This window comes from Monomorium pharaonis, chromosome 2 (genome assembly GCF_013373865.1).
Source record: "Monomorium pharaonis isolate MP-MQ-018 chromosome 2, ASM1337386v2, whole genome shotgun sequence".
Classification (NCBI taxonomy): domain Eukaryota; kingdom Metazoa; phylum Arthropoda; class Insecta; order Hymenoptera; family Formicidae; genus Monomorium; species Monomorium pharaonis.
The window spans coordinates 20,874,284-20,901,695 of record NC_050468.1 but is presented as its reverse complement, the minus strand read 5'-3'; the positions used below and the strand labels follow the sequence as shown (position 1 = coordinate 20,901,695).

Genomic DNA, 27,412 nt, shown 5'->3' with positions numbered 1-27,412 from the left:
AATTTTATATTTATATTTAAACTGGTTTTTTAAAATATAATTTTTTTAATTATTTGAGAGAAAGGAAGAGAGAGAAAGAGAGAGAGAGAGAGAGAGAGAGAGAGAGAGAGAGAGAGAGAAAGAAGAAAAGAGAGAGAGAGAGAATGAGAGAAGGAAAGAGAGAGAGAGAGAATGAGAAAGAACCAAGTTACAAAAAATACTTTTAAAAAAAGGTTTGATAATAATACTTTTAAATTTATTGCACATTTTTTCATAAGTATGTAGATTAGTAAGTTTTTAATGTTAAAAATGTACAAAACTAACATTTTGTCAAATTGTCATTACCGTCAGACTGACATTTTCGAACAAGAGTCAATCATATTCTATATATCTCCCATTATTAGTATCTTTTATGTATGTATTTGCATCAACAAGAAATAATCTTTTCGTCAAAACAACAGAAAACTCTATTAAGATTAAGAATTAAAAATTCGCACTAGTGACAATAAGCAAGAGTTCTGATTGGTTAATTATATATGTATTTATATGAATAATACGTCTAAAAATAACAAATTCATTAACTACTGACTTTTTTTCTAGACTCGAGCGATTATCCGTCATTGTAATAAAAAATCCGGACACGTAATGCTCTCTAACGTGTGAATCTTTCGTTTCGTGCACGATTTCTTATTTAAACAATAAAATGAAATCGCGGGGACGTGTCGAAGACGACCTCGACAATTATGATGTAAGATCATTCATCGATCATTAATTCAAAATGTACGGCACCCTTCTTTTCAGATCTATATGAACTATACTGGATATTCTTCGCCCATGCCCGGCACTCCACATTGATGATCTGATTTCCTAAAAAAAAGTTCAAATTAAAATAAAACTCCATGTGAAAAAGAATACTTATGGAAGTATTTAAAATGTTTTTACAGAAACAAATTTAGAATTTTTATTTATAAAATAGGTTAAAACTGATTTGATTCTCTTAAAAATATGTCGATTAATACAAAAATCTAAGAGACACGTATTCTTTTTTATGTCAATTTAATTTAAGATTTAAAGAGTGAAAATACCCTTTAAAGAAAACCCCTATATTTAATTTCAAGCAATTGATGAAACGATAAGATATATAGAAAAATGTTTTAGAAAAAAACCTTTTATAATTTTTATGTATTTTATAACTATGTATTTAGATTTTTCAAAAATCTAATTTTTTAAATACTCCTTTCTCTCTCTCTCTCTCTTTCTCTCTTTCTCCTGTATAGCTTTGAGGGATTGTTTCATTTTTTAAATCTCAAATTAAGTCCATAAGAAAATACATATCTCTTAGATTTTTGTGTTTAATATATTTTAAAACGAATTAAATTGCTTCTAAACAGTTGTGACTGGTTTTTTGCCAGTTAAATTTCTTATTCTTATTAACATAGAAATACTTTAATAAAATTGTAATCTGTTCAGTACGAAACGCGGTGCTAAGTATTTTATTCTTTAGGCGTCAAGTTGGAGATAAAATCTAATTTTTTTAAATATATATAATAGTCTTGTAATTATTTCTTATATATTTTATTGCATTTTCTCTATGTTATTCATAAAGTAAGAAGAATTTCAGAAACATCGAATTATAAAATCATTTTCAAAAAATAGAAAAAATAGTTTCTTTTTACATCCTTTAACAACTTTTGGAAAAAATATTAACAAATTTTTTAAAGAATATGAATCTAATAATTTATTAACACATTAACATATAAAATTTTATTATTTTGCTCAATAAGATCATGATGGATTATACAAGTTATGCAAATGACTAACTCGTATAATCCATAATAAATCCAGATATATCTAGTTAAGCACTGATGTAATCTACATAACATAAAACAACATATAAAATCTTTAATATTATCTAAAACATTGTTATAATTTTCATAAATATATTATTTTATAGATATATATAGATTATTTTAGATATACATATAACAATTCATCAAATTTATACGAAAGAGATTATATAGGACAAGATTAAACCACGAGTATAGCTTTGTGAGTATGCAGGTTGATGACACCTTTCAACGGCCGATACGTGCTGCAACACACCGGCTTTTACCGGTTTCATCTGGAGTGCGTCATTTGCTTACGAGTCATGTGAACCAGTCAATGATGACAGTTTCAATAAAAAATTGTATATCCACACACAGTACATGTTTTGATTGCATATCATGTTAGATATTGGACTATAGTATTCGAAAAATCCGATAATTTTAATCTAGTGATTGAGTGTAAATCTTTAGAAAATATTTTAACACTACGACGAATAATAAAATGATGTTAATAAAAGCTAAAAGTTATTGTTATAGTTCTTTGAAATTATTAATTGCAAAAATTTATTTTTTAATGTATATTATTTATAATACAAAGTTATGGTAGGTAATTTAAGATTTTTTTATATTCTTGTATTTTCCTTTTGAGATAAACATTTTTCATTCCTATATCTCGTAAAAAAGAAATGCTCATAGAAATATTTTAAATTTTTACACAAATAAATTCACAATCTTTCATTAATAAGAGATTAATTCAAAACCGATTCTATTAATTCTCTTTAAAATATGTTGATTAACATAAAAATCTAAAAGACATGTATCCTTTTTATATCGTTCTAGTTTGAAATTTGAGGAGTAAATTTTAGATAATAGTTGATATTAGTATTAACTTACTTTCTGGTCGGAGAAATTGGACGGCAACGACTGGACTTAAGTATCCAGGAATATTTGTATATGGATAATAAAATCCTGGAAAACCGTGTCCAGCGGGATAATATTTCAACTCGCCGATATTTTCTCTATCATGAGGACTCTCTCCTTTACAAGATACCCATACTGTATTTAGCTGCAATGTATAAGCAATATATATAAACTGTATATTATGTAAAGTATTGTGTGTGTGTGTTGTATTTTTTGTATGTGATATTATAATTTTATATAAAATGACATAATATAAAAAAAAACTTCAAAATTATAGTTATAAGTAAAAGTTAATTGAAATGTTTTTTAAGAAAAACCAGAATTATTACATGTATGTTAAAATTATTTAAATTAAATTTTATTTTAAACTTGTGCCTGATTATATTTTGCATATCAGAGAAAGATACTTTTTATTTTTATATTAATTTATATATAAATGCAATTTTTGTAAAATATTTGATACAACCATCGATAAAATATTCCATAATGACATTTATTTCATATAACAAGAGTTGTTATCACAGCGAAGAATAAAGCTATTGAGTAAAAGATAATAATCTTCATCCTTCATAAATTGCAGTTTAATATATCAGTAGATTGAACATATATGCACGTACTGACATAAATGTGCACAAGTTTATAATCTGTATCCTTGGCTGTTGAATAAACAGATAATACTCATCAGTCTACTAAAAAGACTAATCAATAACAATTATAAAGATTAAAAAAATTGATATCACTTTATCAAAAGATCTTTTTCTAAATATTTTTTTGTTTCTTTGCCAAATTTAAACATTTTTAATAGAATCCTACTTCTTAATTTTAATCCTAGTTTTTTAATTTTTTAATCTTTTAAATTTAGAACCAAATTAGAGCATAGAAGATTTTATAGAATAATTTTTTTTTTATAGAATAATTTTATAGAATAATGCATAAATACTATTGCAAATTTAAATGCAGATTTTTTTTCCTATCTTCGTTCAACCCAGATTTAGTTTATCGACTGATATAATTGACTGACCGACTAACTAACCCATGAAGCGTCTTTGAATTGTTGTGTTTCATTTATGTGTTTGACTAGCTCCTTTGGCATATCGGGTGGCAAACTCTGAGTGTCGTTATAGTACTCGGGAATCCACCCATATATCTGAAAATTAATATTAAAAATTTCTTTAAGATACCTTACACAGACATTATTTGTATCATGGAAACAATAAAATATTAATATTATCTAAAGCTATAATTTAAAAAAATTAAAAAAAAATTTTTTTGGGATGCGCTTAGTTTTCATTTATATGCATATTTAGTATCACTACTAAATTGACTTATTTTTATATTTACATTTTTATAAAATTTTGTAAACATATTTCATTATAAATAAGTGCACAACACAAATTACAAGTAAATATTGTAACATATGTACAATTATTCTGAGGCATTAATTTCATTCTATTAATGTTCTTGAATTTTTATAATAATTAAAATAGGAAATAGATGTATGTACAAGGTACGCTATATTCCAAGCTTTTGTGACAAACAAAAATTTAACAAACAAAAGTGAATTTTAACAAACAAAAAAGACTGTCTTACCCTGTTAAGTTTAATAAAAATACAAGGTGCCGAGTTGTTAAAACCATATTGTTGACTTGGAGAACATTCTCCCCAATTATCGATGTCAACTGCACATACATTACCGGGATTTGCCGGCATAGTGTAGCTGCAAATTTGTTGGTTCCTACCGCCATTTGGCAAAAGCGATGAATTGGTATATTCTACAAAAAAAGTAATGAGACATGATTGAATTATAATTTGTATTTTAAAAAAGAGGAAAATTAAATAGAAGAATTACATTGAAAAATAATTATTTGAATTAAAATTAAAATTAAGTAAAAAATTATTTAACTAATAAATTTGTAAATATACAACATAAATTTTTCTAAATATATGGATCGGAAATGAATGTGTTAAAATATTTACATATATTAAATTAATAGTATAAAAATATTAAAAAATTAAAAAAATTGATTTTTAAATTTGAATTTAACAATTTCGAAAAAATATTAATCATATTTTTATTACAATAAAAATTAACTCTTTAAAAAATCCTACTTGTATAAATAAATTTATCTACAATAATCCTTAACTTTTTTAAATACATATGTACAATATCATTGACGATAAATGCATTAATGACAGTTAAGTTAACATTACCAATATCGACGATAAAATCAATAACTGTCTTATTACTTACGTTCCAAAAACGTATCCAAGCGTTTCGTCCACTTCCGTATTTCATTCGGATTTGATGCGCTGTACCAAACAAGCGATCTCTCATCGGGATTCTCCGAAATTGGTCGGAATCCCAAGCCTGATGATTACATTAACAAACAATGCAATTGAAAGATTTAAGTGAGATAAATACAAAGTTGTAATTATTTATGTATGTATAAATGTTCTCTTTTGAAGAAGTCTCTCAAATGATCGAACACGTATTCATATTTTTTTTAAATTTTAAACCGTTTCCGAAATATGTATAGAGGATAGAGAGAAATTTTATCTCGTATATTTGTTACTGTCAAGCCTCAAAAAACACTATTGCGTTCAGCGATAAAGAATCACGAAAAAGAGTTGTCCAAGCTTATTTATTTAAAATATATATTTTTATAAAATTATATTAAAGATAAAGAACCAGGTTGTTTCATAGAATAATTAAAAAATAAACACGATTGGCGCGATTGATTTCTGCAAATCTTGAAGTCTTACCTGGATTGGTACCTATAAGGCTGCTACTTAGGGTCCACTTGGGTTTATCGTAACTCAACGTGGCGAGCATGGCTTTCATGCAAATGCTGAAGAGTAACGCCAGTCCGGCGTAGAAGCAAGCGTAGAAGATAAGAGTCATGCCTGGAGGAAGGAAAAAATCGTGGGAGAAGATTATTAAATTTATTGTCTTCTATAAACTTCCTTGTATTCTGCTACATTGTAAGAGTAATTTCAAATTACACGTTACATTCTATTACGTAAAAGTGCATAACGAATTAAACACGCAAAACAAATTAACGCGAATAGATGAAACGTAAAAATATCCTTCGCAATAAGAGATTTTTGAAAGTTAATAACTTCAATAACTTCTCTAAATATTAAAAAAAAATAAATGCAGAGAAGATTAAATTTTTCACGAAATTGAATTGTTAATTTTGATGTGTTCTCGTAATTTTTTAGGGAGGTAGGGAGAGAGATAAAGAAGGGGAAGGAAAGGAGAATAGAACGGAGTTTTATCGCGCTATTTATACTTCCGTCATTGACGCATTTGAACGCTGTTGCGTGATCCAAATATTCATCGCGTGCGAGTACAAGCGTGTCGATAAACCATCATGCGCGAGTAGCAAGCGCGAGAGTCATCCCCGTTCCCAAACATTTTCTGATTTCCTTTGAACGGACCTAAACCTTACAGTTTGGCGTCACGACCTGCCAGTCTACTTCGACCACTTACGCAACCGTGCAGATACGAAAATTTTCATCATTTCGTTGATCGAACAGAAAATATTTAAAGCATAGGCACCGTGCCAGCACACGCTCTAAATATAGACCTTTTTTCAGAAGCAACGCGAATTGCATTGAGTGGCCAAACTGCGTCAACATAACTTCAGTTATTAACTTCAGAAAAGTTAATAACTTCAATAATCTCTCTAAATATAAAAAAAAAAAAATAAAATAAATGCAGAGAAACCCCTTAATCTCTCCCCCTTCTGGAGATACTATTTTATCGAACCCTTAACTCTTCAAAAATCAAACCTAGGTTTCTAACCAAAATTAAAAAAAAAAATAACTTCAATAACGTAGAAATTTATTTATTTATAAGAAAAATATACCGATTGTCAATATTGACGATCTTTATTAAATTATCCTACACTCTTTAAATTACAATCAGTGTATTATCACTGATTTGCAATGGTATACTTATAATTGTAATAATTAGAAAATATTCACTTTTTTTAGTAATTTTCACTTCAGAATTAGTGCACAATCACTTTAAGAACAGTGTATTTATTTCGCTGATTGACAAGTTATTAGTATACCATTGAAAATCAATGTATTCACATTAATTTTACTGATTTTTCACTAATTGTAATTTAAAAAGCAGGTTTTATAAAAATTAAGCAAGCACTTTACAAAATAAAAGAAGGTGATTACAAACGGGGTCGTCGGTCTATAAAGTTAATATAAGTACAACAACAATCTTATCTCTAATAAAATCTTCAGTTGTCTAGCATATAAACAGTTGAATAAAGATTTATTCTGGGACAGACATTAGAAAGAGACTGGACAGCATTTAAAATAAAATAACTGATAATGCAGCCTATCATACATCCGTTTTGGAGATTTAATAAATTTAAATTTAATAATTAAATTTAAATTTAATAATACAGCCAAGAACACGATACTTTTGAAAGTATTGTAAATTTTTGCATTTGTTATTAATAGTTTGCAAAATTTTGTGTTATTTAGAGATATAAATCTTGAAAATATCTAAGAATCATATCCAGGAAGAATTCGAAATTTAGTAATTATTATTGTTTTAGTAATCATAAATAATTATTACTAAGAAGTGACATAAATATTATTTTGAAATACCTCAACGAGAAAAAATGTCCCTAATCGACATTTAATCATGAGTATACGGCATCTGTTATTATGTCTCTGAAATTGAGATGACTTTCAAACAAGCGCTTATCGAACACTACTCTTTTATCATATCTCCCTCGAGGTGTCGATGTTAAGCGCTTTAGCTTAGATTTCTCGAATCGTCCCTGATAACTTTTCCATCACGTGTTTATTTCATCTGTTTTATGAATAAGCATGACGCATTATATTAATATGATAAAAATATGCCTTACGTGCAATTGCATGATACTCAAACTACAAGTTTTTTGTTACTACGTTTGTTATTAAATGTGTAAATTAAATCACATTGCCTTTAAATTTACTATTAAATCACTTTCAAATCATCAATTTATAAATTCAAATATTTCTTTAGTTTATAGCAGCTTTAAGAGATACTCTCTATGTTCACAAAATCTTACGTAATTAAAAATATACTGTCAATTTGACGCTACAAATGCTTTGAAACATTCTTTAATTGGTAACATTTTTTATTAATAAATCTCTTTGTTCTAACTTAACTAATCAATCAAATGTTTCAAAGCATCTGTAGTGTTAAATTGTATCATTTTAATTGTATAATAAATATAATCTTGAAAATTGTATATATATTGATTGCTGAGACAAAATACGTTCAAGTAAACATAAAATCATTATTGCCATGTTATTATATTAATATAATACATGTAATGTTTTCACAAATATATCTAGTATTTAATTTTGTATCATTAATATGAATAAACTTTGATCATAATTTAAAAGTAATTTTTAAGAATTTTTAAAACATTTTAACAATGTTTCGAAAAAAATCACATATTAAATAATATTTGTTTAAAATGTTACAATATAATTTTTCAATGTTTAAAAATATACATGCAGTGAATATTTCTGTATGTTAATACAATATTTCTTGCTTATTAAGATAAATAACATTTTTTGTATTTAAATTAAAAAAAAAAAGGTTATTAAAACTGATAAAATCGTTCTAACAACTGATTACGCATGCATTGCAAGAGGACGTTACACAAGCAAAAAATTAAGAAAGATTTTGTTTCATGATAACGCTTGGTGTTATATCGTAAAGACAAAAGAAGTAACTTTAATCTTCTTTGAAAATGTTGCCATTCAGTATATTCTCTAGACTTGACTTCAATGGATTTTTACTTATTTTGATCTCTGCAAAATGACTTATATAATATGTTTTAACTAGTAAAAAAATAAAAAATATGCAAACACAATCATTAAATTATCTCTATATTTTTGCAATAAAATTTGACATTTAAAAAGTAGACCAAAGTTATAAAAAATAAGAAACTATTTCAATTATTAAATTTATATTACTTGGACCATAAATTTAAATTTTGTAAAGAACATCAAATTAATTTACATATCTTACAATATAAATGTATTAACATTTCGTCTCAGTTTTAATATCTGTTTTGTTTGTTTTACAAAAACATTACTAAATGTGTGTTACACATAGTGTAGCAATTAAAGTATTTGAAATTATCAGTTATTAACTTTTTAACTGTCAAATTATATCAACAAATATACAAAAAAAAGAATATTGTTATTTTGACAATATCTTTAGTTTTAAAATAAAAATCTTGAAATAAGATTATATTGCGTTAAATATCAAAAATTTATTTGAATAAAGATCTATTTTAAGATTTTATATAGTTTAATCAAGAAAATGATATTCTTGTTATTTAAGAATAATTTTTTTTAATAAAAACAAAAAAATGTTGGATAGAAAATACTATATATTTTAATCAAAGATTATAATTTTCTTAGAATAAAATTATCAAATTATTATATTCTTGAAATAACAATTATAGTATTGAAATGAGACTATAATATTATTGAAATTCATTTTCAAATTCTTCTAAGATTATATATATCGTTACGTATATATGAAACAATGAATAGTTAATTTGACTTGCTTTTTTTCTGTGTAGTATAATATATACTCACACACACATAAATATTTCATAACACGTTAAGATATATACGGAGCGTGCAGATTAAAATGATAATACGACGACACACCTCAATAAAATATATTTGTGCGCGCGTATAGGCACATTTGTGTGCGTGTATGTTAAATAGATTAATTTTAAAAGTTGCTGTTTCCAAAAATAAAATTGTATAGACAAGCTTCTTTAAATATGTATACCTGTATATAGTCTATATAACTTTTCTTTCATTTAAATAATTTATTGTAAATATTTTATATAAAATCTATTTGTTTAAATAGAATTATGAATTACAAAAAAGACATTAAATTATAATTATAATAACTTTTATTATAAAATAGGGATTTTAAAGAATTAAAGAAGATATTTACATATTCTAACACCAAGTATACTTTTAATGTATATTAAAGTAATCTTTTCTTTTTGTCAATAAAATCTTGATGAAATCTTGATTCTATGTAGTGGACCAAGATTAAAAATAATGAGACAAATCAGAGTCGAGCGTAGTTATTGGAGCACAAATAAAGACTCATTAAATTAAAAATACATAAATTTATTAAAATATCATTACTCTTCTACTACTACTCTTTCTTTTTCAATGAATCTTATTAAAAAACGTTTAGTTTTTCGAGTCCTATGTAGGAGTCAAAAATCTATTTCATAAGAATGGAGCATCTATAAATTTAGAAGAAGAGCAGAAACTTTTGAATAAATTTATTCTGTATTTTTAATTTAAGACTTTATTTGCGCTTATAACTGTGCTTGACTTTCACCTTCGGCTTTCATACAGCAAAACATTTCATCATTATATATTGCTGGAATATTCTATGGTGTATAGAATTTATTTTAAATCTACTTAAGCAATAAGTATAACTATATACAAAAGCACGTTATTTTAATTTCAAATATCGAGAAACCATTATTTTATTGTTTAAAATGAATCAATTTTAGATGTGTAAAGAAATCGTATAAGCTGTCTATTCATTCTAAAGTGACACACTTGAATCAATGTGTTTATCTTTTAGAATTGAAGCCCTTAGGCGCCAAAACATTCAAAGCGCTTTTTAAAAAAATTGTTTCATTTATTTGTTCTATACAAAGAAAATTTTATAGTAAAAATTACTATGTATGTACGATAGTAGGTATGAACCATAAGAAGAAATCTCAGAGAGGTATACTACAATTAAGTAATGTAATTATTATTAATAGTAATTTAATGAAAAACATTGTAAAAATTTTTATTTGGTCCGCGCTTATTATATACCATAGTAATTTTTACTATAAAATTTTAATATTTTTATAAAATATTACTTAATTATTTATTGTTGATTTATTAAAGAGGGGGAAGCTAGATTAAATTCGTTCGAATATCACCAGCTCTTCACTATTAAACTCAGAGCGTCAAATTTTACTCAATCGAGTCATTTTTAACGATTTCATAGGTCGCCACTGCTCCTACCCAATAAGAAGGTTAAATTTAACAAATCAACAAAGATTAAATTTAAAACAATCAACGATATATTAAGTAAGTATCTATTCAATATTAATCAAATTAACTACTTCATTTAGTCAAATTAATCAAATACTGGGTAGGAGCAATGGCGACTCAATGGAAATTAACAGTGTTGGGCGCAAAATTTATGAATGCGAAGAATTGCAGTGATAATATCAGAGACGTGTTTGCACTGTCTGGTTATGGAGTTCTCGCTTGGTAAACTGAAAGTAAAGATTGTCAAATCGACAGAAAGTAAGATCGGGAATGCGGAATCGACGAAACATATTTCGGAACAGTATATTCGAGACTGCGAGATAAGGCCGGAGAGCTTCAGCTGGAATTTACATAGTGCGGTACGATAATGCACGCGGTCGCACATGATCGCTGACGTTATCATCACCCGGTTGTTGATCTATCGCGTAATGTCTTTGGTCACGATAATTTGCGATGAACCAGGAAATCATACGGCAGACATCGTACGTCTGAAGAAGTTGCCTGACATCGGAACTTTCGATTTATTCATAAAGAATACATAATCTAACTTTTACTATAGCAATTTAAAAGAGATAAATATAAAGAAAAGAAGAATCTAATTCAAGATTTCATTTCTACCGTGTATTACAGAAATAGATGGAGTTTCGAAGTTTCCAAGGATGTTTTGCATAATCTTCGTTGCATGCATGTACTTAAAAGACTTGAAAATCGGATTGTTATCAACAAAAAAACAATAAAAAAAGTTGTAGTTAATAATAAGCGGTTTACCTTGTTTTGCATGTTATTCTACATTCGCCGACGATGAATACGAGTTTCGTAGAAATAGTTACATGCGCAAATTTCTTATATTGTTAGATTCAGAGACGGTTCTTAAATTGTTCCGCGTGGGACTTTTGGTAATTTAAATGCCATCGAAATTCAAAAGCGTAAAATTTTTTTTAGCAAAACGTCATTTCCTTTTTTTGTCAAAAATTCTATCCGATACTTGATCGTCATACGTAAATTTAGTGACACCAAAGCTGCGTGAGAAATGGTTTGATTAGCGTAAAAATTTACAAGCGGAATTATATATGTATAGTATACATATGACATATGTGACTATAATTTGGAGACACAACAACGCACTTGCTAATTTATGACGTCTCATATGTTCGATATGCAAATTTTGGAAGGTCTTTATAAATCAAATATTCTAGAGAAATAATTTGACGTATTTCCAATTACTGCTGGTCGAAACCAACGTATAAATTATTATTTAATTAACAAATAGATATGATAATACACATATATAATACGCAGAATTAAAAAAGAAGAATTACATATTTTGAGAGCAGATATTATTCATCAAAACAAGAAAACAGTCCTAATAAATATAGATCCTAAGATAAATCTGTTGAAATACAAACCAGTGTTTATCACCACTATGAAAGGTTTTATATAATTTAAAAATAAAAAGATTCATGTTTACTATTTTGTGAAATAAAGACTTTCACTATATTTTCAGACTGTTTATTATTTGGACTGCGTAGAATAACAAAAATGTACTATCTTTGCTTACAAAAATCTACAACTTCAGTATTTCTAATACCTTTAGTACTTGATTAGTGTACACGGAGAGAATTTCTCTTAAAATTTATCCTCAAAATCTGGTAATTGTGAAATAATGTGTGACTTCGAAAAATTTTACTATACTGTTTAGTAAAATTTACTATACTTTTAATAAATTTTATTGAAAGTATAGTAAATTTTACTAAACAGTACAATAAAATTCCCCAAGGTCATGCGTTATTCCACAATTACTAGATTTTGAAGGTAAATTTTAAGAGAAAATTCTCTCCGTGTATGAATGCTCTTTATCTTTTCCAACTCATTGTCCTTTTTTTATTGGTCATGTTGCCTCTGCAATTCAGTAAGATTTGAGCATGAGTCATTCATACATTAGTCATTTGTTATCAGGTACTGAAGTTATAAGTATCAATACATGCACACACATACACACACAGTCTTAGTATCACAATTCATTGACGGAATATTGGAGTATTTAGAATATATTGGACCAATATTACTGAGAAGATTCTTATAAAAGCACTTATTTTATTTTGTACAATTCAAATAATCTAAGGATTACACAAAAAATTTGAGCAGTAAAACATAAAATTTAAATAGTAAGGAAATTAATAGTTTACATTTTCTACCGCTATTTGTTTCAAAACCTGTGTTTATTAGATTTTTTTTGTTTTGATGAATACTACCAGCTCTGAAAATATGTAATACTTTTCTATCAATATTTTCTATAATAATAAAATATACAAGATATTCTAAAATATATTGAAGCCAAACTTATACAATGTATTAATAAAATCAAATAAATAAAAAAAGTTTATATAAATCTATTTCTAAAAATGCTTTATTAAAAAATTTAATGTTCAAAAAATTTTTAAATTCTTATAATAATTATAATAATAAATTTTAAAATTTTTTCTTTTGCAAGAATGCAGTCTTTGTCAAATATTCCTTAAACATTATAATTATTATAATAATTAATGTGATAAGATCTTGGGATGTAAGAGTTAGGTGTCTATTTTCTGTCAGGTTCAAATCTAGAACATGTCAGATTTTTAATTTATCATCACCTCTCGAAAGACAATGATAATCGAGAGTACTTTTGCTAAGCAGTCACTATAGAGCACTATGAGCATGCAGATGTAAATCACGATCTTTAGTCGTGAAGGAACCGACTTGAAAGAGAAATATTAACTGATAAAAATTTTTTAACAATTTTAAGTTTATATAAATTTTTTTCACCTACTCGACCTCATTAACACATTGTAAATTTGGCCTCAACCTTTCCAAATATCATAATAATATAATAAAAATATTATACAAATATAAGAAATATTTAATAAATACCTATTACATATTTACTAATTCTCTCTTCTATCGTATTTTAAGCTATTAGAGGTAATAGTTTTGTAATTGTTATTAGAATCGTGAACTTGAGATAAAAGCGTTTTCTTCAGAAGAGATTCGTTCTTCGAAACACCTGTTGAACGTTGCTGTCGACCTCGTGCTAATCCATATTGTATATATGTATCCGTAAGAGATCGGATAACCAGAAACGTAAAAAACAGTTTTTCTACGTTCCTGACATACATGTATACAGTTGCTTTGAGAGTCACTCACTCTACAAACAGTTTAAGATGATAAAAAGTGTTTCGTGTATAAAGAAGCACATTCCAATCATGTAAAATAGAGCAAACATCATATGCCATGTCGGTAATGCGGCCACGGTTACGTATTCGGTTGCACGGAAGAAAAAACAGGTATATTTCTCGTGAATATAGCACTTACAACTGGTTCCTATGTAGAAGGAAAAGACTGACGCAATGACGTCAAGTTAGTTAAAAAAAATGATGAATTCGTGATAACACGTTTGAATTATCTTGTCACGAGAATCTTATCGTCGGAAAACGACATTTTCCTGACGGTTGACATTGACGGCGCATACCGACATGTGTAACTTGTAAATCATATATTTAATTATCTAGCCATATTTTTTTTAACTAATAAAATGTTTTTTACTTCTATTAAAATATTTACATATTTGTACATTTCTCTCCGAGAAAAACGATACTAGATAAGAGAAAGAAAAATAGAATTTTATTTTCTATTTTCTATTTTTTTAATTGCCATTTTGATAAATAAAATGTTTTATTTTTGCTGAAATATTTATTTAAATGTAAAGATTTTTTTTTAAGGAAAATAATATTACTTGAGGAGGAAAGATATTTAAATAGAAATTTATTTATATCTTACATTTCTTTTAAATAACGATTATTGTAAGAAACTAATTGTTGAATTTTTATCTTGGTCTATTTATAAGTTTGGCATTGTAAACATATAGGTAATGTCAGAATTCTTAGAATTCGTAAGACTCAATACCATGGTCGCGTCACTGAATTTTGACTGTAATTAATGTCAATAATATGTACAAACACAAAAAGTAAGATTGATAAGTATAAATAATATTGACCAATTTGAAATTGCCCGTAAGAAGGTTGATGTTTCATTAAAAATACAGGCGATTTTAAACGTGAACTTCATTGAACACGCACACATGCCGTGATCATTATCGCAATATCGATGCAACAAATGCAAATAAACGATTGTGCGATCAGCATGCGCGTAAAAAAACGAATGGTGTTGCAGATATCTTTCGACGATTGTTTTACATACAAAACACACGATCGACGTTTCTTCAACCTAAAGCGCGTGGCGATCACGTTTCACTGACCTCTACTACCTATATTTTATTGCGCAACATTACCAAAGAAGACATGTTTGGAATCAGTATTATTCTTTAAGAGAGAAAGAGAGAGAGAGAGAGAGAGAGAGAGAGAGAGAGAGAGAAGATATCCGAGGCTCCATAATTACTAGAAAGCGTCTTATTGATTATTTCTTTTTCAAACGAAACGATCGAAATGTTATTGTTAAAATCAGAGATGAGATATTTATAATGCTTATGGAGTTCATTTTTTATAATATAACGTAATTGTTTACTAATAATTAAAAAATAAATAAGTAAATATCATTTTTAAAATATTAATATGTTAAATGTAATTTACTAATAATTGATATGACTAATAAACTAATATTTATTTCATTAAAATATAAATTGTTAATTATTAAATAAGCAGGAAGTCACAAGATTAATATTTTTTACCAAAGATTGATTGTTAAAGATAATGTCAAATATTTTCATATATTTCATACATTTAATTTCTGGAAGAATGCTGATCTAACTCATTAGCGTATCTTCGAAAGCAATTTACTCAGATGCACCTGGACGCCTTTGGATACATTATTTTTAGCAGTTGGCACGAGCGCAATAACATTTTCGCATTTGAAACGTTGCCTTAACGAAGGCACAAACATTAATATAACTTTACTATTTCCTTATTTTTAAACATTAAATTTTTTCAGTATTTATTAATTATATTGTATAAAAAGTCATGCACAACTAATAAACTTTTTTAATTTATATGTAGTATAATGATTGCAATACACCTTGTATGTTAATTAAATCCTCTATTAATTATTTAAGTCTTCTTTTTAGCAGAAATTTTAGTTTAAGAAAACAACTTTCTTTAATTGCAGGGAACTAAGTAAAAAAAAAAATACGGTAGAAAGCCAGCTCGCTTGTTTTCAAATCAAATTGTCTCTGGAAAAAGACTTCTTGCAGACAATACAAAGACCGTGACGAATTCCTCGTGAGTCAAACAAAACTTTCACAAATCGTTCTACGCCGCAAGTTATATCTCTAATAAGAGCAACTATAATATCTTGCGAAATGCAATAAAGTATTCTGAGGATATTAAGAAGATGGAAGATTATAAAATCGAGAGAGATGTATATTTCAAGTGCATTTCGTGATATTCTACGTAACATCCACCGCGTAATGTGCATTAAAAAGAATAGGAATCGATATACCACTGACAAGAGAAAACTAAAATAAATTGCTTTGAGAAAATAAAATAAATTCTAACTAAATAAATTCTAATAAAATAAATTAAAAACAAATTTGTGTGTGCTTTCAGGTACGCATAGAAAATTAAATCTTGAATATTATGCCTTGAAAAATTATGACAAAATTTTATATCATGTAAAGAAAGAAGAGAAATGTCCGAGAACGTCAATTTGCTATATGAATACATCTTAACTTAGAGCACGATTAATACGATTCACATTTTAAGATTTGGAGGAAAGGCAACGCGCCGAGACAGCCGAAATGCCCCCTTCGCTGCTAGCTACGTGTTACCATCACCGATACTTATTTCCGGTGCTCTCTCGCGCCAGCCGCTGCCAAAACATGAGGCTCAGGGTCGGCTGCTCCTAAGCAGCCGCCAAGAAGTCTACGTAAGATGTTCTTAACATGTATGTACGCATACACATGCGTCAACGTCGGGCATTTCACTTAATAACTCTTTAAATCATGTAAATCGAACGCAAATTAATGCATCATATCAAGAATAATTCTGTCAATTAAATAAAATTAATTTCCATGTTTATTGGATAAAAAATAATTAATTATTAAACATTTGTTTTTAATTTAAAAAATACCATAAAGATATGGATATATTAAACTTTTTATGGGTTTAAATATTACGTTTTTTTACCTCTTTGAAATTGTAATTGGAATAATATCTCTCGATAATCTAACTTTTCTCGATAACGATAAGATTGCGATACGTTAATCCATTTACTACTTGTGATGTTTGCATTTAATCTTTTCGTTCTCAAACTGTTTTTGTGAATATCAAGAAGAATGTCAAACTTATCAGAAATTTGTGTGTAAAAACGATATTATAACGTCTTCAATTAATAAATTTAATTAAAAAATTTTTTTAGTTATAAAAAATCCAATATTTATATAATTCATTAAAAACAAATAACAAAAAAATTCAGAAAATAAGTTAACATTTGTTTAATAAAGAAAGATTTTATGTATAAACCACGAATTAAAAATTATACATAAAAAATTGATTTTGTTGAAGTCAAATCTAAAAATTTAGCTAGATGCAAATCTAAAAATAATTATATATTATAATAATTATATATTATAATAATTTATTTATAAATAATCGTATACGGACGCTCTCAAGTATAATAACATAGTGCTGCAAAAATTTTGATTCTTGCAATCAGCATATAATTATTTCAATAATAGTTATTTTCAAATTTATATGTAGCTAAATTCTTATATATTTCAATTTTTTTATGTATATATCTATGAGATAATCGTATTTGCTATTTCTTTAATCAAAATAGATTATATTTAAGACTTTGTATCATACATTTTCATCATGCATTTAATGCTAATTACGAAACTAAGATTTTTATCTTTCATTCTCATTACTCATTGTTTTAATGTAATTAGGATTAAGATGGCAGTATGAAGTACAGTTTATAAATTGCTTGTGTATGTATAAAAATAAATATACATACTTAGTCATACATTTTGTAAACACAGATATTGTATTTTTAAAAACATTTTAAGAATTAAGAAATTTACTTAGTTATGTACGTATATGAAACAGAATATGAAAGAAGTAAAATTTCTGTATATTCTGATAACCATTCATTGAAAGATAATAAGATTAAGAACGTTCAATTCTATTTGAATTGAACATAATCACAAACTCGTCTTGGCATTATGCTACAGAAGTACCGTTACTTTCTTATTTGACTTACTGTACTTCTTAAGAAATATTGATCGTAACATTTGACAGGGTTATAAAATTACTTGCGTAATGGAAAATTTCTTTAATATACTGTTGACAATAATGCGAATAATTGTTATCTATTTTATAATTAAAAAAAATAACTTTAAGAAGTACTTTATATTTTCAAAAACAAAGTCTGCGTTCTTATTGTTCAATTAATGTTTATTCAATTTTGGTGTTAAATAATGGATTGATATTCCACTTTTAAATCGATGTTAATCGATGTTAATCGATCCAATTTTTTTACGAATATTAAAGTATTCTCCTAAATTTATCGAATGGAACATAAAAATTCTCAAATCTTGATGTAAGAACTCAAAATAACAAACATTAAAAAATAATCATATAAGAAGAAATTCGCATTACGAGGTACAATCTAATATTGTAATTTATATTTGCATAAAATAAAATTTAATAACATTATTTTAAATTAAAAAAAAGTGAGAAAAGCAACAGAGAATCGTTTCATCTGCGCTTTAATTAATTGTTCTTTGTATCTTCTTCCATGCTTATTTCAATAAGTTTTAAAACTAGTTTTTACAAATATACATTTTATAGAAATATAGTGCATACTTGAATTTTCTACTTTTTTAACATCGATCTCTTTTGGAACACTGGTACGGATCGTGTCAAAATATAATTTAAAGAAAAAAAAATTACAGTTGTAAGGGGAATTTTTCACAAATATTCCAACTATTTCAATATATCATTTTTCGAGTAATAATGAATACAACTTTCAAGTTTCTTTTCATGTATCCAATTATGACCAGTACTAATTTGTCTTAAAATGTTTGAATATCTATCCAGGTGTTTTACTGGGCTATTATTAACATTATAACATAATATTTCAACATCGTTATTTTTTAAATGATAACAATGCAGTATTTTCAAGTTTCTTTTTATATGTATTAAATCGTAGCCAACAGATCTAGCTTCAATTGTTTGAAGGTCCGTTTAGGTGCTCGAATAGACAAAATATTTTGAATGACTTACCCCATTTTTTCGGCGGGTGGCCGCAGTACGTCCCTTCTTGCGCATTGTAGATGCCATCGCGAAATATCTCCCAGCGGGTTCTGGTATCAGGTACTCGCATGTAATCGAATTCGTAAGTACCATTTTGCACTTGCTTGCCGCGTACACTCATCACGGCGAATGCTATTGACTGCTCTTTGATCGGTCGATCGACAGGTAGGCTAGAGGTGTAGGCAGGTCGGGTCTTGTCAACCTTCACGCGCCGAGCAACTCATGCGGACTGATACGCCGGAGATAGCGGGAAACGCAACGCGACCGTACCGGTCTTCGCACTTTGCCTGAACTGGGAGAGCTCGCTTGTGGTTAGAGCGATACGTAGGTAGCGAGCATGCGGGCGAGAACGAGCGAGCGAAAAAACGAGCGACCGCGTGATGGAGGGGCAAGACGGTGGCAAACGGGCATGATCTTTTAGACACGCCGCGTGCTGATCTGGCCTGTCGAGTTTGGCGCGGCAAAACTTGATTTTGCGAAGAACTAATTTCGAGGAGAACTATACACTGTAGACCGAAATGCTTGACGTCACCGCGTGACGAATATAATTTTTTTGTTTTCGTTATAACTGTTACAGAAACTGTTAATGATACAAGCATTTATGTACTGCCTTTGGTCTCTCCGATTTGTCTTAAGACTAGTCTATAAAACCGGCATTCATAGACGAATCTTATATTTAAAATGATCTTAAGTACTGTCTTAAGAGGTCATCAACCAATAAAGTTGTATTAATATTTTAAGACACTTAATTGAGAAAATCTTAAAATAAGATTCGACGTGTTATGCTCTCTGCCTGTGTTGTTTTCTTGCTCTTGCTGCTCTTTTTGATGTTACTTTATTTGTAAGATAAAAATTAACAAACTCCGGAAGAGGTAAGAAACATATATGATAAGAAACACGATTCTTGATAAAACAGTGCGCGAAAAAGTAGAACGGTAAAAAGGAAGACATAGCTAGGCTGCTCTTTTTGATGTTGCTTTATTTGTAAGATAAAAATTAACAAACTCCGGAAGAGGTAAAAAACATATGTGATAAAAAACACGATTCTCGGTAAAACAGTACGCGAAAAAGTAGAACGGTAAAAAGGAAGACATAGGTAAAGAGTCTATTGCAAATTAACCTTACTGTTTTAATTTTATACTGAATTATACTTAATTTTATAATTTTATCTTTTCCATTGATTTTGAAGAAACATGAAAGAGACATTTTTATAATTCGAGATAACTTTCGAGGATATCATATTGATGGAACCATTATTTTAAAAATTATATCATTTTAAGTAAATTATAATTTTACCCCCTCTCTCAAAGTGCCACTGCAAGTAAATGTTTATCCAAGTACTAATTCGAGTTTAGTACAGTTTTTATTAATAAATTTTTAAATAACATTTAATAAGGCTTTGTTTTATTAAATTATTTTAGCACCTTGCAAACTATAAAAAATGTAAAAAAATCTTTACAAGTATAAAAGAATTAATGTAGATAAATTTTAATTTCGTTTAGAGAAAAACAGTTAATTAAAAAATATAGAATAAGAAATAATAAAATTAAAAAATTTGTGATAAAAATAATATGTACTTTTCGCTAGTGTACAATATTGTAAGGTAGAAGATTACTTTATTACTTTAACATCTTCGTTGTTCTCTAGGAGCAAACATTATAGATACAAATTTTCAGCATGTAAAAATAAAATAATAAAAAGAATAGATCTTTATTATATATATCTCAAATATAATTCTAAAATATAGCTCAGATTAGCCATAATCCTTCTTGTATATGCATAATTTTAATACAAATTAAAAATTGTATGATTATTGAAACTGACAATATCTACTCTTGATTTGTAAATGAATATGTCTGAAGATTTATTTTAATTTCTTGAATTCTAAATCAAGATGATTCTCTTCATAAATAAATAATATAAAAACTATTTATAATTAAATAATAATAATTATTTCGTTATTATAATAATAATTTTAAAGTCATTCTATAACAATGTAAATAAAAATTAAAATGATGTATAATATTTATGTGCTAATAATGTTTATTTAGATTATATTTTAATATAAATTTGTAACATCATAAATCTATATATGCTATTAGAGAAAAATTTGTTGGGCATCTATCGCTTATCACACTTGAGAACTGTCTAGAAAATTAGCATAGAAAAGATCAAAATAATTTTATCAATTCTATTAAACTGAAGATATTTTGGAAATATTTGCAATACACTCAAATTTTTAATCTGCGATTTGAATACTCTTAATTCTAACATTTGAAATCTATCGAAAAAAGAAATCGTAATTCTCGAAATATCGATTATATGATTAAAGTAATGAGTCAATTCGTAACTTTGTTATGTAGATATTTAACCTAAAATATATCATTAGCTACTAAAAATGGCTAATAAATAATATAATAATTGTAATAATTTTCTTAACATATATAAGAATGTTTATCGAAAATAGCATCAAAAGTTATCAAATGCGCGATAGAATATCGATACTATCGCACTTTCGTGACGTCATTGCAACAATATGGCTGCCACGAAAGTTCTGGCGGATTTTGAATCTGATCGAATTTTACAGACTAGTCAACAGTACTTAATAATGGATTAAAGCTCATTAATTACTAATATTTAAAATGTCGTAGTGATGTAGAAAGAAAATAGACATATATTCGTAAATTGTTAGTAACATGGAATTCCATTCCGAAGGTGGGCTGGAGCTGTTGTCGAGATTTAGTGAGAAGCCGCGTTCAATTAACCTCGACAACGTTCTGTTCCCGACCGACATCGACAGCAGAAGCGTCATAGAGATCGTCGGAGCCTCATCCACCGGAAAGACCCTGTTACTGTGTCAATTCATAGCGAGATGTATACTGCCCGCGCAGTACAGAGGGATCAAAATCGATGGGTGCGATGCCTGTGCGATACTGATCGACACGCTTGGTCATGTGCAGATTAGCAAAATAACCGAACTAATGACTTTCACAATACGCGACGCGTTTCAGGCGGCCAACGTGCAACCACCATCAGTCGAGACAGTAGACTACATTGTAAATAAGTCTTTAGAAAACTTGACGGTGATCAGCTGTTGCAACAACAATCAACTCCAGTTGACTCTGCACACTCTTGAGGATGAGCTTCTTATAAATGAGAGGATTGCTCTGTTAGCTATAGACAATATATTGGCGTACTATTGGCAGGCGAGAAAAGAGAGGAGTATACTCAGTATGGATTGTTATGCTAAAGACTTGATTCGAATTGTTCGGTCGTCCCAATTTCACACTGCAACAGTTTACACGAGATGGGATGGACCGGTCCCCAAACAGGATTGGGTAAGCGTTAATATTTTTTACAAAATAATTTAGAGTTAGCTTGTAAACTTAATTTAATTTACACTTTAAAAGTGCATAAACAAAAAACTAACTGTTAAAAGTTACGTTAAAATAAAATTAACTTAATTAGAAGTTGATCTTGAAAAGCATTATTTATATTGAATTAGGATATTGTAATTGTTTAAAATTAGATTACATTAAATAACAATATATATATATATAATTACAATGTGGATTATCAAATAAATTTAATATTTTATTTATAAGTTTATTTGTAATAACAAAAAATGGTTTTTATGTGAGAATACGTTTTTCTTTTATATAAGTTTTTTACTTAAGAAAAAATCAGTTAAAATTAATTAAAATGAACAAAATTAATTTAAATGTTATTAACTTATTATTTTATTAATGTTATTGTTTATTTTTAAGAAATATATTATTTATGTTTAAGAAATTTATTATTTGATTTTTATTTTTTTTTAACTAGTTATGCACCAATCTGTTAGAAAGGACAAGTATAAATTATAGACTGCAACTAGGCAAAAGTACTGTAACTCAGCAATTTACATGTCGTGTACAATCCACCAATAATGTAAAACAGATTTGTTATACAATCTCTGATTCTGGTATAAAATGGATTCAGTAATAAAACATAATTGCAAGTTTGCAAAATGTTTCAATAATCAATTGATGAGAGAAGAACCTTATTGACTATGTCTAATGGATTTAACAGTCCCGAACCTGCTATTGTTACTTGGCAATTTGAATGAAATGATGATATGATTTCTTTAGTTTCTCTTACTTCTTCCGGTGTTATACCTCCAATTATGTAAATGATAATCCAATTATTATCACATGGATGACGTTTGATTCTTCCTTTAGAAAATAAGCTGTCAAGGTATATATGAAATGAACTAGATTTTCTTCAGAACTTTTTTAGGAAAATTGAGAAAAATATCCATTTAAAGCATATTAACATCGTAAAGGAATATAATATATACTTGAACTTACTTGAATCCAGCAGAAACAAACGAGGATGATCTCTGGTGTAAATCGGGAAGGTCATGTCTATCTGGATGAAGTAAATCTGTTAATAATTGTTGCAAAATGCCAATACGTTGAACAATCTCTTGAGAACTCGATTTGGACATCAAGGAACTGTAAGAAATATAAAAAAAGCTATTATGTATTTTATGCTTATATCTGAGAAAATGTAAAATATGAATAGTTAAAAACAATAAATGAAGTATTATATAAATATTAGAAGTACGAGTGTATTCAGTTTTATTTTATATGCATTCACATAGAAATATATTTCATAATGATTATATAGACATAAAATTTCATACGTATAGTTATGTAGAAATGCGCGTTGCTGTGCTATTTCATGTAAGATATCCATAATGTGTTTTGCTATTTTTACAGATGTTTCCTTTATAACCTCAGCATCTGTAACACCTAATTTAAATATGCATTTAGATGTATTTAGATATATAGTATTATATTGCAGATATACACTAGTGTATCTTACATAATTATTCAATAATCAGATATTATTAATCCTTATAAATCAATATTTTTATAAATTTCTATAGTTTTTAGAAAGGAAACAATTTATAATACAATTTATATTTATAGGAAAATGATTACAAATGTAACATTTTTTTATATATTTATATATTTTAAATAAATAATGTATATATTCACAGAAAATTTTACGTAATTTTAGATCAGATACAATTAATTCACATAAATTGATAATCAATACAAATATTGATATTTCTTAATGTGCAAATAGATTTTTATTTTAATCATTATTTCCTGATTTTTATTCTATGTCTGTAATATCAAATATTTTTCACAGATAATGAAAAATAATTTTGATTATTTAATTTGTTATTTTATTTGTATATTATAGCATAATCTTTTCTACTAACCAAAATACAATAAAGTTTGTTGATACGCCGACATGTTATTATTTACTGTATTTTCCTTTAATTTCGTAATGTCCTCAAATATAGCATTAGTGATGGCTTCTTGTAGTTGCTGCTCTTGTTGAATAGAAAACTGTATCTCAGTTCCAGCAAGTGCATAGATATGTATCAAAAGTGCTAATATGTTATCTGTATTCAGCCCTCGTTTCTCGCGAGTTTTTATGATATTACTTAACTAAAAATATTTGAAAAAGAAAATGCGACCTTACTATACAATACAAATATATTGAGATAGTACAAGAAATTAAATATGACAATTACCTGTCCAAGCACGCTCGTAGAGTCACGACTTACAGCTATATTTTGTAAAAGTAGTTTCTCGAGACTAATTAACAATTCTAATTGCGAAGTCTTTTCTGACGTCAGAGCCTGTATGATTCCCAGTACCACCTGCAATAAAATAAATAGTATTCAAATATATGACTTTCTGAGTTGCATATATTATGAGAAAATTATGCATCATCTACTAATTAGTTTGACTATCAAAGCATATATTAAATTACAATCTTCCATTATTGGGATATACATACTTGAAGCTCTTTGCTTGATTCTGATATAGCACGAAGATCATCTATGTCTTTAAATTTATTTACAAGCTTCTCTAAACTATGTGCAGAAATTCTCGTTGCTACTTTGGGCTTCAGATTTTCTCTTAGTTTTAAATTTTCTTTTGAAAGTATATCGATGAGAATTTTATTCGTAGTAACCAATACGTCTTTTTGTTTTTTCGTAATCAATACATTCATCAGAGTTTTGTCATTGCTGGCCAAGCATCCTGGTACATCGACAAATTTCTTAAAACAAAAATTTTTATGCAATATAATAGTAACACTTCTATAATTTTGTTTTATATGATATTTACATGTGTATCATATTATAATATAAGCTACTGTACCTGTAGGCCGCAAAACAAAGGAGACATATTTATTGCGACATCGTTGCAGTGATGAGGTAAATGAGGCAAAGTGCACAATATCCTAGCGAGCAAGGATTCAGTATTATTACTAGTGGAAGTACAAAAATCTAATGTTCTGTCGATAAAGATTAATGATATTCCTTTTCCATTTGCACCAACTAAACTCTAACGTACAAAATAACATTAAAGTGAAAATTTTAATATTTTTTAAAATACCTTTAATGAATTATAGTCATTAGAATTTATTTTCCATAAACAAAAACACTTACGTTCCTACGATCGATAGCCATTGGTAGTGTTTCTAATTTTTCAGCAACATATTCGCTAAGTTTTCCCATTGAATAAATATCTTCCTTCAAATTCAAATATGTTAATAAACTATTAAACAAACTTACAAAATAATCAACTGTATGTTCGGAATCCTTTAACAACGTGCTATTTAAGGGTGATAATAGATCATTAAAGGGTGGTGTTACAAATAGACCATTATCAATTAGGCTAATAAAAATTGGTCGAAATAGTATTGTCACCTGTAAATTAATATACAATACATAATAAGCTTAATTTAAAGTACGAGACATTAATTCTGAAATGCTATTTATACTTTTTTGGCATTAATACCACTAAAAGTTAACCTACACGATTAAAAAATTTTTTTCACGCTTGAAAATTTATTTACATTTTTTCTAATTTATAGTTTGTCATGTGTTAAAATGGTTAAATTAACACCATTTTAATATAAAAAGTTTCATTGAATGTTACTTTATGTTATTAAAATTTTAATATCAAAAGTATACTAAACTTCAATTTGGATAAAAATTTATTCATAACATTCCAGAATTAAATGGACAAAAGAAAATAAATATTACTTCCAACATCCGATTAGAATCCATCCAACTTTTTATGTGTTTTTTTAATTTGGCATAATCTGTTCTATCCTCTGGTGGCACAGTGTCATCATAATTCAATACACTTGAATGTGCGGCAGTAATAATTGTACAGTGTTCAAATGCATTCTTCTCCAATATCATCTTGACTGTACGTTGATAAAAGGCTAGATCGGTAGAAGTAGTAATAATAACTGCTTTCTTGCAATTTTGTACCTTGACATACTGTAACAAATTGTATAATAAACTAATAATTTTACAATTATAAGATTTTAAGTGACAAAAGATTATTTTACTAATCACATACACGAAAATTGTACATGGCAAGTTCGTGAACTGACATTGCACCAGCATCCTTAAAGAAGGAATATATCTTGCCACCAGTATGCCAATGAAGGCATTCCGTTGCTGCATGATCTATATAAACTGCAGATCCACTTACAAAACCAGCAACATCGTGCCAAGTATCAGCAAGAAACTGTTCGAGATCATTAATGCCTTCCATTATTAATTAAAAATAGCATAAATCTTACGGAAATAATTTTTCACTTTTATTTCGTAAATAAGTGACACATTACGTGTATCTAACAATCAATTAATATATATACGTATGTAACAATGTAAAGTATTGTTTAATAAAATATAAATTATAATATTATTTATAAGATTTTTCCACGTTGATTGTTATATAAAATAGAATTTATATCACAAAGTTTAAATTTATGGCACTACATTGACATTTTAACAACGTGATCGTGACAAGTCAACTTGCCATATGATTGAACAGCTGGTAAAGTAAATACCTTGTACCGAATTCAGTTGTCACTACTGGTCACTACTGCCACATTGCAGGTGCACCCTATGCTTGGAGTAAGAAATCTAGCCAATCACAGTTGATCTTAAAGAAGAATAAGCGAACATGATTGGTTTCTTACGACCAACGACTAACGACTCATTGGGTACATCCAGTGGCGCAACCGTTCACCGAGCGGTTAAGTAGCAATAAATATTAGCAACAAAGAGGAACCTGAGAGCAATCATCGCGTCGTTTTAGATGTTTTTATCTATCAGCATTTCTATGTGCACAAAATGTGCACATTGAACTACATAGTCAAATA

The 27,412-nt window shown here is 27.6% G+C and overlaps 3 protein-coding genes across 5 annotated transcripts; 1 reads left to right on the top strand and 2 right to left on the bottom strand.

The window, feature by feature from the left end:
• Positions 1-213: 213 nt before the first annotated feature.
• Positions 214-20,549, bottom strand: LOC105837899 (sodium/potassium-transporting ATPase subunit beta-1). The gene is made up of 7 exons (XM_012683071.3): positions 19,130-20,549; positions 5,490-5,630; positions 4,978-5,094; positions 4,317-4,498; positions 3,760-3,873; positions 2,700-2,871; positions 214-846 (listed from the first exon to the last, which is right to left on the bottom strand). The coding sequence occupies exons 1-7, from the start codon at positions 19,278-19,280 to the stop codon at positions 734-736; spliced, it is 990 nt and encodes a 329-aa protein (XP_012538525.2). The 5' UTR covers positions 19,281-20,549; the 3' UTR covers positions 214-733.
• Positions 20,550-21,230: 681 nt separating this feature from the next.
• On the top strand, positions 21,231-23,432 carry LOC105837904 (DNA repair protein XRCC2). Of its 2 annotated transcripts, none has more exons than XM_012683078.3 (3): positions 21,231-21,757; positions 21,875-22,497; positions 23,290-23,432. In XM_012683078.3, the coding sequence occupies exons 1-3, from the start codon at positions 21,610-21,612 to the stop codon at positions 23,332-23,334; spliced, it is 816 nt and encodes a 271-aa protein (XP_012538532.1). In that variant the 5' UTR covers positions 21,231-21,609; the 3' UTR covers positions 23,335-23,432. The 2 variants fall into 2 exon arrangements, with proteins under 2 accessions (XP_012538532.1, XP_012538531.1); XM_012683077.3 differs by having other exon boundaries at positions 22,985-23,432.
• On the bottom strand, positions 23,034-27,112 carry LOC105837903 (sec1 family domain-containing protein 2). Of its 2 annotated transcripts, none has more exons than XM_012683076.3 (10): positions 26,602-27,112; positions 26,277-26,519; positions 25,677-25,937; positions 25,387-25,468; positions 25,022-25,266; positions 24,753-24,881; positions 24,435-24,666; positions 23,847-23,955; positions 23,509-23,655; positions 23,034-23,387 (listed from the first exon to the last, which is right to left on the bottom strand). In XM_012683076.3, exons 1-10 carry the CDS (start codon positions 26,797-26,799, stop codon positions 23,174-23,176), a joined length of 1,860 nt encoding a protein of 619 aa, XP_012538530.1. In that variant the 5' UTR covers positions 26,800-27,112; the 3' UTR covers positions 23,034-23,173. The 2 variants fall into 2 exon arrangements, with proteins under 2 accessions (XP_012538530.1, XP_012538529.1); XM_012683075.3 differs by having other exon boundaries at positions 25,022-25,285; positions 25,387-25,572; positions 26,602-27,110.
• Positions 27,113-27,412: the final 300 nt, after the last annotated feature.